Raw genomic sequence first — 17,110 nt, 5'->3', positions numbered from 1 at the left:
TGATGGTACTAATTTAACACGGTGGACCGGTGGTTAGCACTGTTGCCGCACAGCAAGAAGGTCCTGAGTTCAATTCCAACATCAGGCCGGGGTCTTTCTGTGTGGAGTTTGCATGTTCTCCCCGTGTTTGCGTGGGTTCCCTCCGGGTACTCCGGCTTCCTCCCACCGTCCAAAGACATGCAGCTTGTGGGGATAGGTTAATTGGATAATCTAAATTGTCACTAGGTGTGAATGTGCGAATGAATGTGGGTGTGAATGGTTGTCTGTCCCTGTGTGTTGGCTCTGCGACAGACTGGCGACCTGTCCAGGGTGTACCCCGCCTCTCGCCCTATGACAGCTGGGATAGGCTCCAGCGCCCCCCGCGACCCTGGAAAGGATAAGCGGAAGCGAATGGATGGTACTAATTTTAATATTAAGTGACTCTCACTGATGATCTGCTTGTATCCATGTCAAGATTTAAAGTCAAATATCTCGCTCAAGTGGCAACATTGAAGGGTAGCATTTCAACAATCTGTGAATCATAGTGTTCCAGTCAGTCATCAGTGTGTCTCTGCACAGCTGTAATTAAAATGTGTTCAGAGGGCCTCAGTGTCTGAATGGTTCCAGTTCAGCTCCATAACAGCAGCGTCCCTGGTTTGATTCCTGTGTTTCACATCATACTCATCAGTGAGGTAAGCAAGATTTTATTTATACAGTCCCTTTAAAGGGAAATATTAAAAAGTGCTTCACAACCAAAAATACTAAAAACATGACACCCAAAAGAAAGCTTTAACCACTAACACATTATAAAATTGAATGAACCACTTAACGGTTATTTGAATTTGTTCATTAACGAAATCACAGCTCATCAACACCAGACTGAGGGAATCTTTGACACTGACATTGAGTTTATATTTTAATATAATTTAGCATAGGCATCTGTACACAAGTAAAAAAGCGAGTTACCCACCACCGCCTTTGTACCAACAGAAAAAACACAGACTCAGAGGAAGAGGGCGGGCTTTACTTGGTGTCAGTGACAGAAGTGAAAAAAAGCTCAAATGAGTGAGAAGGACGATGAAGGAAACATCTGTGCTGTGTCTGCTCTGTAAGTAGAATCTCTGTGTTTGTTTGAATTCTTGTACTTTGACTGTCTGCTCTCCTGATAACTGATGATGGAGGAGAAGACATGAAAAACAAATCAGGCTGAATTCAAGTTCAAAACACCACGAGGACCAACTGCAGGTCTGAACTGACTCTTTATCTTTGCTCAGGAGTCGAGGAAACACAGCAGGCAGTGAAAAGATCAAATCATTCACTCATTATATCAACACAGCTGCACAGTGGACACATGACTTTACTGTGTAAAAGTAGTGTTTTATATATACTTAGAACATTCAATGCACACTATCAAAACAATAACTTTAAGTGTTGTTTTTTAAAATATAATCTTAGAGTCAACATAATTAGTCCGACCTGTGTGAACTGCTTTGAGTGTTTAACAATCAAATCAAATTCACCAACAAAACTTTTTGTTCTATTCAATTATTAACAAAAACAATATATAAAGATCTGTAAATTATATTCTAAAGTGGCACAACAGCACATTTGCTGAAAAAGTGGTGAGAACTTATTTTTTAAATCATCTAACAGTACACACGTCACAGTGGTGCAGTGGTTCGAGTCAGTTGTGATGTTTGGTTAACTGCTGATTTTAGGTCTGAATGTGACACAAATCTTTCTAAACAATTGGCCCAAATTTAGAGACAAAGTGCCAGGACATGTGTTATTTGAATTGGTTCCAGAGTTCATTCTGTTTGAACTAGTCAAGATAGATTCTACGTTTAGTTTTTTTGAGACCCCTAGACCCAGAAGAGTGTATTATCTGTGTTTGTCAGCTGTTTGTGTGGAGTTGTTCTTTATGTTCACCTCAAATCAACCTGAATTTCATTTCTCTTTAGTTCTGATCTCACTGCTGAGCTGCACAACAAACCAAGGTCAGTAACCTTCTTCTGTCACAGTTTAAACCTGAGAAATGCTCACTGATATGACCTGATTGGGTTCATGTTTCACAATGGAGCTCACATATAAAACTGAAGAAAAAAATAAAATCTAATCGTTTTTCACTTTAACCCTCACAGCTCGTCTGACTGTGAGTCCCAGCAGCTCTCAGTTCTTTGAAAGAGATTTTGTGTCTCTGAGCTGTGAGGAGGACGACAGCTCTGCTGGATGGACTCTGAGGAGAAACACAGCAACAGACAACAGAGCTGAGTGTGAGGAATGGGGAACACCAGCTGGTTCTTCCTGTAACATCAGTCACATCTACTCATTAGAAAGTGGAGTTTACTGGTGTGAGTCCAGAGAGGGTCCCATCAGTAACATGGTTAACCTGACAGTCACTGGTAAGCTGAGTGTGTGGAGTTAGTGTTGATGAAGCTGTGTGTAAATGGATGAAATGCTGTAGTTTGTCTCTGTGTTGAGGTGGATCAGTGATCCTGCAGAGTCCTGTCCTCCCTGTGATGGAGGGAGATGACGTCACTCTGCTCTGTAAAACAAAGACCACTCCCTCCAACCTCCCAGCTGCTTTCTATAAAGATGGCTCCCTCATCAGGAAGCAGCCTACAGGTCACATGACCATCCAGCATGTTTCCAGGTCTGATGAAGGCCTCTACAAGTGTGACATCAGCGGTCATGGAGAGTCTCCATCCAGCTGGATCACTGTCACAGGTGACACACTCACCTGTCTGTGTTTCTGCAGCTTTCAACATTCACAATGTGACGACAACTTAATGACTGTGTTTGCTTTATTTTAGGGGAACACACCACCACACCTCCACCTACATCCACACCTCCACCTACATCCACACCTCCACCATCACTCTCTCCTCCTGTTCTCTCTGTGTTGTCATCTGTTGGATCAGTGTGTGTTGGGGTTCTACTGGTGTTACTGGTTCTGCTGGTGAGGCGATGTGTCCACAGGAAACCTGAAGGTGAGACTCAGACTTCCTGATCTTTCATGTCTGAGTTTGTTCAGTCGAATAAAGTTCACATTCAATATGATCACAGTCAAACGTTCTAACATGTAATCTCTGTTTAGATAATTAATCTAAATGGATCATCTTAGCAGAACAAGACAAAGCTGGAGAAGATGAAGTCATCACTGACATCATGTGCAGTATAATCAACATATCAAAAAGTCAACAAGAGCCAATCAGAGAAATCCGAGGTAGTGGGCTCTTTTTTTCATCATAACAAATTTTTACGCAGATTTTATCTTTTGATTTTACACACACATTCTTTCATGTGCAGACTTCACAGCTTAAATGACATTTTCTATCTATTTGCCGTAGATTTCAATAAAACTTCCCAAATATCTGTTTAGAGGCGTTGCCAGGCAGGACACTGAGTGGTTAGATTTGCTTTTAGAAAGGCTTTAATGCAGCCTTACAATCTGAGATAATGTATTGAAAGTAGGAGTGAAGATAGTCAGGGAACTGCAAACATGTAACAATGTGGGTAAGCAAACATTTTCCTCCTCAGATTTAAATCTAAAAGTTAGTTTAATATGAAAATAAAATCAGATATAGGTTCATGAACACTTGCTTGTCATTATGATGTGTTGGGTTAAGAGGACATTCTGGATTATGTGTGATCATGTATTTTTATTTCAGTTTGTGTAAAATTGTGGATTGTTGAACAGTAAAATAAAGATTTTTATGATTTGACGCTTTCACAATAAATCGTTTATGTTTATAGATTATAAATGAGTTTTATTTCTTTATGTAAAATTTGATCAGTTTTGTCAAATATAACCGTCTGTCTGTAAAGTCTCACATCCTCTAATCGCCTGAGCCAAGGTGTGAAACTGGGTGTGGGTCCCAATCAGCCAGAGTTTCAGGTGTGTTCATTGTGAAACCTGGCCCCACCTTATCATGCGAATTCCTGAGGGCAGATGGCCCAGGATGGCCCACTCACATCCTGGGCAAGCAACTTAAAGAAGTCCAGACGCTTTTCTTTGCAAGCTCCTTTGACTAAAGTCTCACACTGTACTTACTGTTGTTCACTGTGAGCTGGACTGTGTGTTTGTGGTCTGTGGTTAACTGAAGCTAACAGCTCTGCAGTCGTCCAGCATCCTGTTTCTGATAGAAAGAAACACTTCAGCTGCAGGTGTTTCAACACAGGACTGTTCATTTTAAAATTAATTTAAAAGCATTTCCCAGTCTCTATAACGAATCTGACGTCTATAACGTTGATAATTTAGTAGTTTCTGTACCATCCTGACACGTTGAGCACATGTTGATGATTCCAGTTAACTGTAGTCTGAAGCTGCTTCTCACTGCAGTTTGTCCTAGTTTGGACAGTAATAATGGTTATACTGTGAGAAAGTGTTTGCTTTGTGCTGAGGTGAAGCAAGTCAATCTGTACTGAAGGCAGGAGCAGCTTTGTGGTCGTCCGCTTTTCTTTTTCACAGAAACGCCCCTCAGCTTCATGTGGCCAATCTTTTTTTTTTTTCATAGCAGTGGCATTAAGATTAAAAAAAAACTATGAAATGCTGCTGTGGTTTTTTAAAGTTGTCGCTTATTCTCTTCATGATGCAAAATTAGGGTAGAAAGTTTCCCACAGCTCTGCTATAGTATAAAAGTTGTGCAGTTGTTATACCTGTTGTAATTTCACATAATTCTGATTGTTTACTTCTGCAGAGACGGATTCAGATGCAGTCTACTCAGCAGTGAAAACTAAAAATGACAGTTATGGACAAAAAACTATCAGAACAAGAAGGGCCAGGTAACTCACCCTGTTTCCAGCAATAATGCTTAGCTAAGCTTAAAAAACACTTCAGCTGCAGGTGTTTCAGCACAGAGCTGTTCATGTTAAACACAGGAAGGAACACGGAGACATCATTTGGAAAATGATTTCTTTAAACTCTGCTCACAGACCATCATGAATTCAAAGTGAATAATTTCATCAAGGACGTCTTTTTATAGTTTTATGATGCTAACATTTTATGATGCTAACATTTTAAATCCAGTCTTTCTCATTCTCCAAAATGAAAATTAGAATCTGGCTATAATAAAGTTTATAATTATCTTGTTCTTTATGGCATGTTGACCAGATACAGTCATCCTGCTGATGATTCTAGTTTACAGTAGTCTGAAGATAGTGAAGCCTCTCAACACAGTGTCTCTTGGTTTGGCCAGTAATAGTGTTGATGTTGTGAAGGTCTTTGCTCTGTGGTGAAGTGCATCAGTGTGCACTAAAAGCAGATGTTTGCAGCTTTGTGGTTGTCCTCTTTTCTCTTTCACAGAAACATCCTTCAGATTTATGTGGTCAGTTTCATAGCAGAGATGTTAAGATAAGAAAAGCGTGTGAAGCTCAATCTCTACACTGTGCAACATTATGAATAAAAACAACCTTTGCAATAATATGAAAGTCATACCGATTTTGTACAATGTCAAAGGTGTTTTATTTTGCAGAGAGTTACTCAGCTGCAGTCTACTCAGCAGTGAAAACTGAAGATATGAGTAATGGACGAACAGCCATCAGAGCCAGGAGGACCAGGTACAGCCGCTCTTTAACTTTAACTTTAAACAAGCTAGCTGCTCCCCCTGCTCACCATCATGCTAAGCTAAGCTAATATAATTGCATCATATCTCGAGCTCAGTCTGAACTGGGACTGTGTGTGATGCAGAGAGGTGGAGATTGTAAATAATGTAAGTAAGAGTGTAAATAAGAGAGCAACCGAGGTCTTGATTGAACTACAAAGCTTTTAATCATGTTTTCTGTTGTTTGAACTGTGTGTGTTTGTGTTCAGACTTTAAACCAGAGCCAGACGTCGTCTACTCTTCACTGAAGTAGTCCACCAGTACAACCACTGACGTCCAGCTGCTGGTCTCTAGTTGGTCTCCCCAGCACTTCAAACTAGAGGAGATCCACAAGTTAATAATATATATATTTTTAATATGTTTTTATTTAACTTGTATATGTTATTTTATCTTATCTTTTACGTGAATTTGCTCTAAAATTTCAAATGTGAACAGTAAATGTTAAAATGTTCTGGTGACTGTGGTTCAGATGGTAATTTGATTGGTAGTTTGTCAGGTGATTCTTGGGCAGGATACTGAACTTTGAGCTTCCCCCAATGCATGCATATGTGTGTGTGTGTGTGAATATTACACTATTTATCCTTGCAATAACGTATGTGTGAATGAGACTTGCAATAGAAAGTGAAAGTGCTTTGAGTGTTCCTCTTGCGTGTTTTCCTCATGTGTTTCTGTGAGTCTAAAAAGATTTAAAACGGAAACTTAAATAAACATCAAACCACACCAGACTGAATTTGTGAATTCATGTGAATCAGAACCGACTTATTTTTCGACCACATCTCCTGAACCACCAATCTCCTGTTAAACCGCTCACCATTGAACTTTGGAATTACTAATAACTTTTAAATTCTGCTGCCATCTGCTGGTAAATCTAAGTTTTACAGCAGAGCAGCTGCTTTATAAATGACAGCAGTTTAACAGCCAAACCTCCAGCAGGCGACATCAACCAACTTTGCACTATGGTTACATTTTACTCACACGCTAAAGAAGAGTTTCAGAAACTTAAATATGCCACATTTTAAATTGGTCCTTCGATGCATTATCCAGTAGGCAAGGACATAAAGGTCAAAAGCTGATGAAAAAGGGATAACGGCATGACACGCTGGATAATGGAGGACACTGGCAAAAGTAAAACCACAGAAAAATTAATCAGGAGAGATAAAACTCAACATGGTTATCACTATTTTTTCTCTTAGTGTAGAAGTGAAAGAGGAGAAATATCCATTGCAATGCCAAAGTACTAGAGGGGACACAAGGCGAAAGCTGGTCTTTAAATCCGCTGCAGTAAAGAATTTAAGGCAAACAGGTAACAAGGTCAACAGGAGAGACTCCGCCTCTGGGCAGGGCCAAACAAGGGAACCAGACAACCTCAATCTCTTATTCACCTGCAGGAGTGGAGAGAGACAGAAACAGATATAAGGAGGGAGAAACAGCAGATGGCCATGACAAGAACAACATAGATACCTGCTATCACACTCACAGATTTTCAGCTTCCTTTATCAGATTTTAAACTCAGGGATTCTGTGATTCTTGAAAAATACCACCATCTTTTGGACATTTATCGCACTTTAAATGAAGAAGCAATGTCTGCTGTAACATCTGCATCTCTCTGCCTGACTTTACTGTCTGTCTGCCTCTTGTTTGTCTCTGCAGGTGAGATTGAATTTCTGATTGATAAAATAATACCTCTTTAAGAATTCTGTTCATGGTTTAAAAAAGTGTGTTTAACTGGCCTGTATGACCTGCCAGATATGCCTAAAGTTAAAGAGTTAAAGCTTAATTCCGACTGTTCCTGCTCCAGAGCAGTTTCAGCAAACACTGTGATTCACAAAGAAATGTGGCTTTCTTCCAGGAGGAGAGCTGAGTCGTTTAACAGCATTAACACTCTGTTTGCCCGAGCTTGTCCTCTCCTCCTGCTACACCTGCTTCATATCCTCATACCTACAGGTCATGTCAAAGTTCACATCAGAGCACATCTGATATCTGCTTATCTGCACAAGTTTGTGTTTTTCAAGCATAACGAGTCAGGTTGAATCAGTTCTTGCACAGCAGTCTGTCATTAGCACAAGGATGGGTGCAGTAATCAGTTGGCAAAAAAATAATCTTTCATAAAAGCTTCTCATTGGGACAAAAAAGATCTTTATTTTTGAACTAACTGCATGACCTTACCTTTCACTATTCACAGAAAAGTGTCACTGTCATTGAATTTCAAACAGCATTAGTAGCTAGAACAGATATTTAAAAATGTAAAACTTGAATTTAGTAGACTTCGCTGCAAGATTCCAGATTAATGCTCCATTATCAGTCGTTTGAGTGAAGCATAAATTGCTGTTCTGAGCTTTACTGCCTACCTTTGCAAGCGAGATTCATTAGGATTCCCTTGCAAAGCTAGGCCATTTGGATGGAGGTCATCAACTTTTCTTCTTGATCAGGCCCAGTGAGCACTCACTTTTCACATAAAAAAGAGAGTTGTTGGACTCATCATTTCACTCTTCTTCCACATACAATGGATGTGACCCCAAACACAGAAATGGATGGTTGACCACTTAGTGCTGTGCACCAGTGCATAGTAGACCTCCTCTGAAACTTGATATTTGAAATATGACACAACATTAAAAGCTGATTTCAAAAGTCAAAGTCAAAGTCAAAGTCAACTTTATTTGTCGATTCTGCCACATGTACAGGACATACAGAGAATAGAAATTGCGTTACTCTCAATCCCTAGATAAATAGCAAATGAACATTTAAATATATTTAAATATAAAAGTGATTAAAAATGCAAGTAAAATAATTAAAAAGTAAAAATTTAAATAAATACAATTTTACATATAACAAGAAAGCTATACAATATACAATATAATGGGTAAGTGACATTGAGTGTAAACCAGGCAGAGTAGTGCAAATAGGCAAATAGTGCAAATGGAGATTTAGTAGTGTACGGTAAGAGAAAGTGTAACAACAAAGTCTTATGAGGTAATGGCAGTCCAATGCTCCACAAAGTGACTGGTAACTGGTGCAGGCCAGTGAGTGAGTCAGAGAGTGTGTGTGTTTGTGTGTGTGTGACAGAGTTCAGTGAGACCGTGGAGGAGAGATCTAAAACTATCCCATTGGCTGATCAACATGGGTAAGGGAATTATATTAGTTGGTAGCCTGATTGAAGAGAAATGTATTTAAATGAATGTGCCCCTTGTGTTTGTCTGAAGCAATTTACAGTAAAAAACTCACTTATCTCGCAGTAGCTCCTAACTGTGTAGTGACTGGTTTTACTTGCATCTCTTTAACCACTCTGTTGTTTCCTCTTTCAGACCAGAAAATCATCATAGCTGTGCCGGGACAGACGGTCACTCTGCCATGTCGAGCTCCAAACAGCGGCAACCCCATCATAGCTGCAGAGTGGAGCAGAGCTGACCTGGAGCAAGAATATGTCCTTTTTTACCGGGACGATAAGCTTGATACAGAAGAGCAGCATCCGTCTTTTAAGAACCGGGTGGATCTGCAGGACAGACAGATGAAGGATGGAGACATGTCTCTGATTCTGAAGGATGTGACGACTGATGACTCGGGAGCATACGAGTGTTACGTGGTCCAGAGAGGAGCGAACCGCAGGAAGAGAGCCAGTCTGGATAGTGACCCCATCAGCACCACCTACCTGACTGTTGTTCCTCCAAGTGAGTTGGTAGAGTTTAGTTTATTAGTAGAGTTGAAGCTGCTTCCTGGTTGTTGATGTCTGAAGTTTTTTGAGTTAAACATGTAGCAGAGGTCCAAAGCTTGGATCTTTGTGCCTTGTATTTCCTACTGGCTGCAGCCTGTAGAACATAAGTGGACAAACATATGTTCTTCTTAGATGGCCACAGTAACTTAGACAAAGTTGGTAAAGGGCTACATGTTGAAGAACTAGTTAAAAATAAACATGATACATTTTTTTTTTTTTTTGGCTGCTATAGTGATCAGTTAGACCTTTAACCTCTCTGCTCTGTGTTGTTTTGTCTTTCAGGCCAGAAAAACATCACAGCTTAGTCTGGACAGAACGTCACTCTGACATGTCGAGCGCCAAACACTGTCCTCATACCAGGTGTAGAGTGGAGCAGACGTGACTTGAAGGCACAATATGTGCTTTGGTACTGGGAAAAACAATTTGTTCCATATTACCAGCATCCATCTTTTAAGAACCGGGTGGATCTGCAGGACAGACAGATGAAGGATGGAGACGTGTCTTTGATTCTGAAGGATGTTACGACTGCTGATAGGGGAACATATGAGTGTTGTGTCGTCCATGAAGTAAGAGAAGGTAGAAAGTTGGCCATTTTAAAGACTGAGCCCATCAGCGTCATCCACCTAAAGGTTATTTCACCAGGTAAGTCAGTGGAATTCATTTTGGCTTTGGACACATTCAGTTATTGTCAGAGTTGTTTGGCTGTGAACTGATAACTCAAAATGCATAAAAAGATGTTGCCTGTGATCAGAGGTGAAGCTTGTGTATACCTGACACCTCACACCTATTTCTCACCTGCAGGTCAGCCAGGAGGACACGGAGAGGATGGAGCTGTTGGACTAACAGTTGTTATTGTGCTTTCTATTGCTCTTTTTGCAACTATAATATACTACATAAAAATGATAGAAAATACAGAAGGAGAAAAAAACAGCACTTCCCAGACGAGCAGCAAGCTGAAACGCTCCACTCGTGTCACTCGTCCCACCTTTCGTAACAAAAAGACAGATGCTTCCAAGACAGATGTGAGTTCACAGTGACGGGAATCCAGCAGACAGTAGTCAGCTGTAAATGTCTAACTTATCTTGAGTTTGTTTTTTCCATCTTTGGAGTTTTTCTGGTTCGGATTGGTGGCGTTTGGGAGTGGGTACGTCTAGTCTGCAAATAGTTAGAAATCAACCATCATAATAATAAGTTAAAATGACAGTTTTCATCGTTTTTCTTTGGGGAACACGGAAATGTCTTTGGAGCGCCTGCTGTGAGGTTTTTGACTGTCTGTGAAGATGCTGGCTCACAATGAAAACTACACTCGTCACTCATTGTAAAAAAATTATTTATTTAGGATTACTTATATATTATATTATGTGATATATTTATTACTCTCATTTCTTTCAGATCACAAAACCATGAACAGAAAAAAAACCTGTGATAAGAGCCTGGATGAAGGGGCAAAGTCAGCACTTTTCAGTTGCAGTGAAAATAAAACAAACAAACAAAAAGAAAGAAAATTGAAAAAAAGAAAAACCCACCAATGATAAAATCTACCTCTGTTACCTTTCTGGCACTTAGGCAGTTAGACATTCTTTAGATTCCTACAGTTTACAATCTTGAGATCAAGGTTTAAAGCAGAAAAAAATGATGCAAGTATTTCCATCACAGTCGGATTAAAATCTGTTCACTGTAAAAAAAAAAAAAAAAAGTAAGTATTTGGGGAGGTGAACCTGAACCCCTCATACTAGGTCAGTTCTGATAGATCAGAGAGTTACTGGATCTTATCTGACATCTGTTTCTGCCTGGTTACAGTTGATGAGTAAGAGACAAAGAAAGGTGTTTTGCCGTTTTTTTTTGTCAAACTTGTTTTGTGGACTCCCGCATGAAAATACTGCTTAAAACAATTAAAGGAGCACTTTAAAAATAGATCAGACGTCAAAGCTCATGCTAGACAGGTATATGATATGGAGTGGGTAGCGTGTTAAAAGGGATGCCACATAGTTTCATGGAAATGAAACTTATCTAGTAGACTGAACTTAAAGAAACATCAAACATCAAGGTGAAAGGATTATGTGGAAGGCTGGTCCATTTTTCAGTAACTCATACTGGTGCTCAGTTTGTATGGCTCCCATGTGCTTGTATGTCTACCTGACAACATCAGGTCATGCTAATGATGGATGGTGTCTCCTCCGAGACCTGGAATAAGGCATCACTGAGCTCCTCGACCATCTGAGGTGGACCGAAAATTTAATGTCACCGAGGTGTTCAATTGGATTTTGAACCGGTCAGTGGCATCAATTTCTTCAGCCTTCAGGAACTGCCTGCATACTCTTGCCACATAGCACTGGGAATTATTGTGCACCAGGAGGAACCCAGGATCCAGGATATGCCAGACCATCACTGACCAACAACCAACTGCCAACCTGTGTAGGGTCCAGGTATAGACTCGTGCTACCAGCAATGACACTGACCCCAGCCAAATGAAAAACTAGTAAAAAAAAAATCAGAAAAGATGAGGGGGGTTTGAGTTGCCTGATTGTTGCTAAACTCTGATTTAAAAAAAGACTGTATCCGTTTTTAAAGTTTAGTATTTTCCCATCTGTCCATGAAATGTTAAGTGGTGAAAAAGAAAAAAGAAATTCTTTGTGGCACAATATTATCAGGATCAATAAAAATAAAATATGCATATCAGTGTCACTCCACAGTGAACTGATCATTAAAAATATTATAGAATATATTTTAAATTGTCCCACCGGGAGGAGGCCCCGGGGAAGACCCAGGACACGCTGGAGAGATTATATCTCTCGGCTGGCCTGGGAACGCCTTGGTATTCCCCCGGATAAGCTGGAGGAGGTGGCTGGGGAGAGGGAGGTCTGGGCCTCTTTGCTTAGGCTGCTGCCCCCGCGACCCGGCCTCGGATAAGCGGTTGAAAATGGATGGATGGATATTTTAAAATAACTTTCATGTTTCTTGTAGCAGAAATATGTCGCTCTGCTGTAATACACCAAGATTACCAACAGATGGCGGAAGACTTTAAATGTGAATCTGCATCACTAGCCTCAGTGGGAGTTTACAGAGTGTGTGGGGTTTGTGCTGACACAGGAAAAAGGAAAACACGATTTAAAAAATATCTTCAGGCTCAGTTTGAGTCACAAGCTGATGAGTTTTTGAAGCTTGTCAGACACCGAATCATCTCAGCTCTCTGTGTTCATGTTAAACTACTGAGTGAATCTCCGTGGAGGAGGGGCATTTAAAATACAAACATCCAAACAGCGATCTCTAAACTGATAGCCATAGTTTTACTCTGCTTCCTGTTACACCACATGACTGGAATTAGTGCAACTGTCAAATATAATGAAATTATAAATCTAAGCTAACATGTTCAAGTGGTTACTTTCTTTTTTTATGAAATAAAAGTCAAAATTATGACTTTTTAGTCACATAAAACTAGATCGTGATCATGTAATTAATTTAAATCAAGCAATTAGCTAAAGGTTGAAAAATCTGCCATCTTAGTTTGTTTGTGTTGGTTAGTTTCTAAGTGACACACACAGTTTCTGTGCAGTTTACATAACACACAATGACAGGATTACACAAAGGCTTTCCTAAACTCACTTCACTGAGTTCACTGACTATAGTGCCAACACTCAGGACTTACTCCAGAACTTTCACATTACAAATCTTACACCTTCCTTCATTAATGAGCTTTTAATGTGAAAGTACCCCAGCAAAAAGCAGCATGTTTAATAGAAATGTCTGTACAGTGGTGACTCTGTCGTTGTTCTGATGAATCAGAGTTGTAAATATGAGCCTGTGTGTGTATCTGTGTTCCTGTTGTAAACAAGAAATGTGCAGGTAATGAGTCAGCTGCTACATCTTGACACACCAATCTTCTATTCTAGGTCAGGTTTTGTTTATTAAGGAACACACCCAGCTCTTACTTCTAGTTCCCCACCCAAACACAACACTGGATCCGGCCCTGACTCCTGCTCATGTTGCTGAAACACTTCTTGATCATTTTAAGGAACAGTTCAAACTTTCACGAAACAGATTATAACAAACTGAGAAGTGCTGAGAGTCACAGCCAGGTGAGCTGTAAGGGTTACAATGAAAAACTGATGGCCTGTCATGCTTCTGTCTTCAACTGTCACTCAAAGATTCAAAGAATGCAGGGGAATCTCTGCATACCAGGAAGAAGCTGAAAAACAGGATCTCAGGGCTCAGCTCTGAAACACTTCCATCACTCTGACTCCACCTTTCTCAGAATCCATTCATAGAGAGCAGCTGAAGGCATCCACCCACCCGCATACACCTGGTAAAACTCTCAGTTCCTTTCACTTTATTTGATAAGTTGTAGTTTACTGAGGTTTTTATCTCTGGAAATATTCACATCATTCTAGGTCATCTGTGTGAAATGCCTGCTGTAGCGTCTGTGTCTCTCTGCTGGACTTTACTGTCTGTCTGCCTCCTACTCGTCTCTGCAGGTGAGATTAAACTCATTTTATACCAAACAGGATTCCCTCATGTTTTAAACAGCCTCTGTTTCTGGACTCTCCTAAATCATGTTGTATTAGGGCAGTGAAACACATCTGGAATGGGGTTTTGTTGCTGTGTATCTATTGCTTTCAATATATTTGTTTCTAAGATCCAGTACAGTTTTACTGTTATGTTTATGTGCACAGTTAAAAGACAGCATTTTTATAATGCAAATATCTTTGGTTCTTTTTTCTTGTTTAGATGTATTATATTGTTTTAGTACTGCGTCATCACAATACATCAGTTGGTGTATGTTCTGACTGCATGAGTAAAGTAGCTCCTCTATTTTATTCTATTTAGCTAAGGTTAAGGACCAGTCAGATCTCAGCTGGACATAGAATCAAACCTAAATCAAAAATGATTTAAGGTCTTTTTTCAAGAACAGATAACCAGCAGATGAGGATCCAGGAACATAGATAATAAAAACTCTACCTGCTACACTCGGTTTTTATCTGACTCTCGCGGCCTCTTTTTTTCATTTCCTCATACCTGAGATTGTTTTTCCATACCGTGACATACCACTGCATACATACCAACCTCGTCTAGTCACAGAAGGTATGCCGTGTCACATCTTATAGACCTCATTGTACCATATCACCCTATTAGAGCACTTCGCTCTCGCTCTGCAGGCCTACTTGTTGTTCCTAGAGTATTTAAAAGTAGAATGGGAGGCAGAGCCTTCAGTTTTCAGGCCCCTCTTCTGTGGAACCAGCTTCCAGTTTGGATTCAGGAGACAGACACTATCTCTACTTTTAAGATTAGGCTTAAAACTTTCCTATGGATCACTCATTGTTTCTTCTTCACTCAATATGTCTGTGAAGCATCTCAGTCATCCAGGTCATGGTAATCTAAGGAGCTTAGAAAGAAAAGCGACTGGACCTCTTTGCGTTTCTTGAAGACGTTTCCCCTCTCATCTGAGAAACTTCTTCTCAAACATCTTCAAAATCTCAAAGAAGTCCTTTCACTTTCTTTCCAATCTCCTTACTTCATTTACTATGTGTTTGTACACCTCTCTGCATTTAAGCATTTGTTACTATTAATCTCTGGCTCTCTTCTGTAGCATGTCTTTTGTCCTGTCCTTCTCCCCTCAACTCAAATTAGCCGCACCTCCCTGAGCCTGCTTCTGCTAGAGGTTTCCCCAAGTTAAAAGGGAGTTTTTCTTTCCCACTGTTGCCAAAGCGCTTGCTCACAGGGTGGTCGTCTGATTGTTAGAGTTTCTGTATTATTAAAGTATCTTTAACTTACAATATAAAGTCCCATGAGGTGACTGTTGTTGGAATTTTTGGCTATAAAGATGAAATTAAATCAAATTGAAATGAACTGGATTAAAATACAGCCACCTCTGTGCCAATGAAAACTGGAACTTTAAGTTCAAAACAGTGAATTAACTCATGAATTTCAGTTCCTTGTACAGCCCCCTGAGCTCTCTGCTCTGGTCTCTGTCTCACTGGATGCTGTTTTAGTTACTTTAACATCTCGGCTATGTGTTGTTTCCTTTTTCAGACCAGAAAAACATCACAGCTGAGTCTGGACAGGACATCACTCTACCATGTCAAGCTCCAAACAACAAAACCATCAAAGGCGTTGAGTGGATCCAACCTGAACTGGAGCAAGAACGTGTCCTTTTTCACTGGGATGAAAAAGTTATTCCAAGCAACCAGCATCCATCGTTTAAGAACCGGGTGGATCTGCAGGACAGACAGATGAAGGATGGAGACGTGTCTTTGATTCTGAAGGATGTGACGGTTAATGACACTGGAACATACGAGTGTCGTGTCCTTGTGAGGGGAGGGAACCGCAGGAAGAGAGCTAATCTGGGTGGTGAACCCATCAGCATCATCTACCTTCATGTTGTTGATCCTCCAGGTGAGTGAGTAGAGTTGAGTGTGTGTGTGATCAGAGGTGAAGCTGATTCCTGGTTGTTGATGTTTGTTTCTAAAGATGTTGTTGATGAGACTTTGTAGAAAGCAGCTGGTCTGAGTGATGTGATCAGAGTGCAGTAGATAATGTCTGACAGCAGTTTGAAGAGGAAATGGATTCTGTTCTGTTCTTCACTCATCACCTACCTGACAGCTGACACCTCACACCTGTTTCTCACCTGCAGGTCAGACAGGAGGACACACAAAGGACAGAGGGAAGATGGTTGGAGGTGTTGCTCTGCAAGTTTTTGTTGTACTTCTTGTTGTTGTTAGCTTTGTGATTTTACTAGAATACAAAAAAAGACGAAAGCGCCAAAAGCGACCACGTCGTTTTTGAACAGCAGATTCAGTAATGTTAAAACCATCTAATCCAAGGATGTGAATCTTATATTTAAATGTACACAGATTCCCCACTAGAGGGAGCCAAGGAATTATAATCAACACAACTGGAAGAATGCATAGGAACAAGAGGCAAAAGGAAGGACTGAAGCCAAAGACAGACACATGTAAAACTAAATGAGGACGTGGAAACATAAACATCATACAGAAACCAAAGAGTTACGACTGTGGCTTGAACCCGTAACTTCCAGAACCAGAACTTAGAATATAATGGAAAAAAGGTACAAACTCAAAAAACAGAGTCAGGAACTGTGACAATTACTGTCACAGTTGTTTCCTATTCTTCTCAACAATTTTATTAACATTTTTCGCCCACATTCCTGTTTTATTTCCATGTGGGTTAAGTTGTTATGTAGACCAAGGTCATTTAAATTAATGAAGATGAGCTAAATCCTCTGCTCTGTTTGGTGATTGTTTTAAAGCTTAGTGTTTTTGTGGGTTTTTATTTGCTGTGTTTGTCATGTACTTTTGTTTTTGTTTGTATTTTATTTATTGTTTTATACAATAAAATATTTTACTGTGAGAAGTTTGACTTTCGACAGTGAACAAAGTGAAACAGTGGTGAGAACGAGCACAGAGTTCTTTGCAATTTGAGTCATCCTTTATCACAGGGGTGTCAAACTCAAATACACAGTGGGCCAAAATTCAAAACTGGAACAAAGTCGTGGGCTAACGTTAATATTTATTGAAAGATATTTATTCCTCCAGATATAAGAATGAATCTTTTCTTATGGACTCAAACACGTTTTGCTGAAAAACTGAATATGGAACAAGCAAAGCTTAATACTAAACAATATATATATTAGCTGCATAATACCAGTAGGCCAGCTCTGATAGTAATTTGGTATGGCTTTGCGGGCCAAATGTAATTAGGCTGCGGGCCAAATTTGGCCCGCGGGCCAGAGTTTGACACCTATGCTTTATCATGTACCAGTTTGAAGTTTAAGCTTCATGGTATCATTGCAGTGCGGTGTGCT

General features: G+C 40.0%; 2 protein-coding genes and 1 long non-coding RNA gene across 5 annotated transcripts; all 3 read left to right on the top strand.

The window, feature by feature from the left end:
• The first annotated feature begins 978 nt into the window (after window positions 1–978).
• On the top strand, window positions 979–6,305 carry LOC113015158 (Fc receptor-like protein 5). Of its 2 annotated transcripts, XM_080299007.1 has the most exons (8): window positions 979–1,087; window positions 1,941–1,976; window positions 2,121–2,381; window positions 2,461–2,706; window positions 2,793–2,969; window positions 3,107–3,205; window positions 5,454–5,538; window positions 5,792–6,305. In XM_080299007.1, the coding sequence occupies exons 1-8, from the start codon at window positions 1,057–1,059 to the stop codon at window positions 5,796–5,798; spliced, it is 942 nt and encodes a 313-aa protein (XP_080155133.1). In that variant the 5' UTR covers window positions 979–1,056; the 3' UTR covers window positions 5,799–6,305. The 2 variants fall into 2 exon arrangements, with proteins under 2 accessions (XP_080155133.1, XP_080155134.1); XM_080299008.1 differs by lacking the exons at window positions 5,454–5,538; window positions 5,792–6,305 and having other exon boundaries at window positions 980–1,087; window positions 3,077–3,704.
• A 668-nt stretch (window positions 6,306–6,973) lies between these two features.
• On the top strand, window positions 6,974–11,205 carry LOC113010603 (butyrophilin subfamily 2 member A1-like). Of its 2 annotated transcripts, XM_080299015.1 has the most exons (5): window positions 6,984–7,232; window positions 8,885–9,247; window positions 9,574–9,933; window positions 10,093–10,313; window positions 10,684–11,205. In XM_080299015.1, exons 1-3 carry the CDS (start codon window positions 7,163–7,165, stop codon window positions 9,594–9,596), a joined length of 456 nt encoding a protein of 151 aa, XP_080155141.1. In that variant the 5' UTR covers window positions 6,984–7,162; the 3' UTR covers window positions 9,597–9,933; window positions 10,093–10,313; window positions 10,684–11,205. The 2 variants fall into 2 exon arrangements, with proteins under 2 accessions (XP_026005543.2, XP_080155141.1); XM_026149758.2 differs by having other exon boundaries at window positions 6,974–7,232; window positions 10,093–11,205.
• Window positions 11,206–13,052: 1,847 nt separating this feature from the next.
• On the top strand, window positions 13,053–16,656 carry LOC113011345 (uncharacterized). The gene is made up of 4 exons (XR_003270523.2): window positions 13,053–13,594; window positions 13,680–13,763; window positions 15,319–15,681; window positions 15,920–16,656. It is a non-coding gene; the product is annotated as an uncharacterized LOC113011345 (long non-coding RNA).
• The last annotated feature ends 454 nt before the right edge of the window (window positions 16,657–17,110 follow it).

Source organism: Astatotilapia calliptera, chromosome 3 (assembly GCF_964374335.1).
Source record: "Astatotilapia calliptera chromosome 3, fAstCal68.1, whole genome shotgun sequence".
Taxonomy (NCBI): Eukaryota; Metazoa; Chordata; class Actinopteri; order Cichliformes; family Cichlidae; genus Astatotilapia; species Astatotilapia calliptera.
The sequence above is the reverse complement of the archived record's forward strand: the minus strand, read 5'-3'. Positions and strand labels throughout refer to the sequence as shown.

Excerpts from the sequence above, each read along its gene's own strand:
- LOC113015158 (XM_080299007.1), top strand. The coding sequence starts at position 1,057 with ATGAAGGAAACATCTGTGCTGTGTCTGCTCT. Across the intron at positions 1,088-1,940 it reads ATCTGTGCTGTGTCTGCTCT|TTCTGATCTCACTGCTGAGC; the intron begins GTAAGTAGAATC and ends ATTTCTCTTTAG. Across the intron at positions 2,382-2,460 it reads GGTTAACCTGACAGTCACTG|GTGGATCAGTGATCCTGCAG; the intron begins GTAAGCTGAGTG and ends CTCTGTGTTGAG.
- LOC113010603 (XM_026149758.2), top strand. The coding sequence starts at position 7,163 with ATGTCTGCTGTAACATCTGCATCTCTCTGCCTGACTTTACTGTCTGTC. Across the intron at positions 7,233-8,884 it reads CCTCTTGTTTGTCTCTGCAG|ACCAGAAAATCATCATAGCT; the intron begins GTGAGATTGAAT and ends TTCCTCTTTCAG. Across the intron at positions 9,248-9,573 it reads CCTGACTGTTGTTCCTCCAA|GCCAGAAAAACATCACAGCT; the intron begins GTGAGTTGGTAG and ends TTTGTCTTTCAG.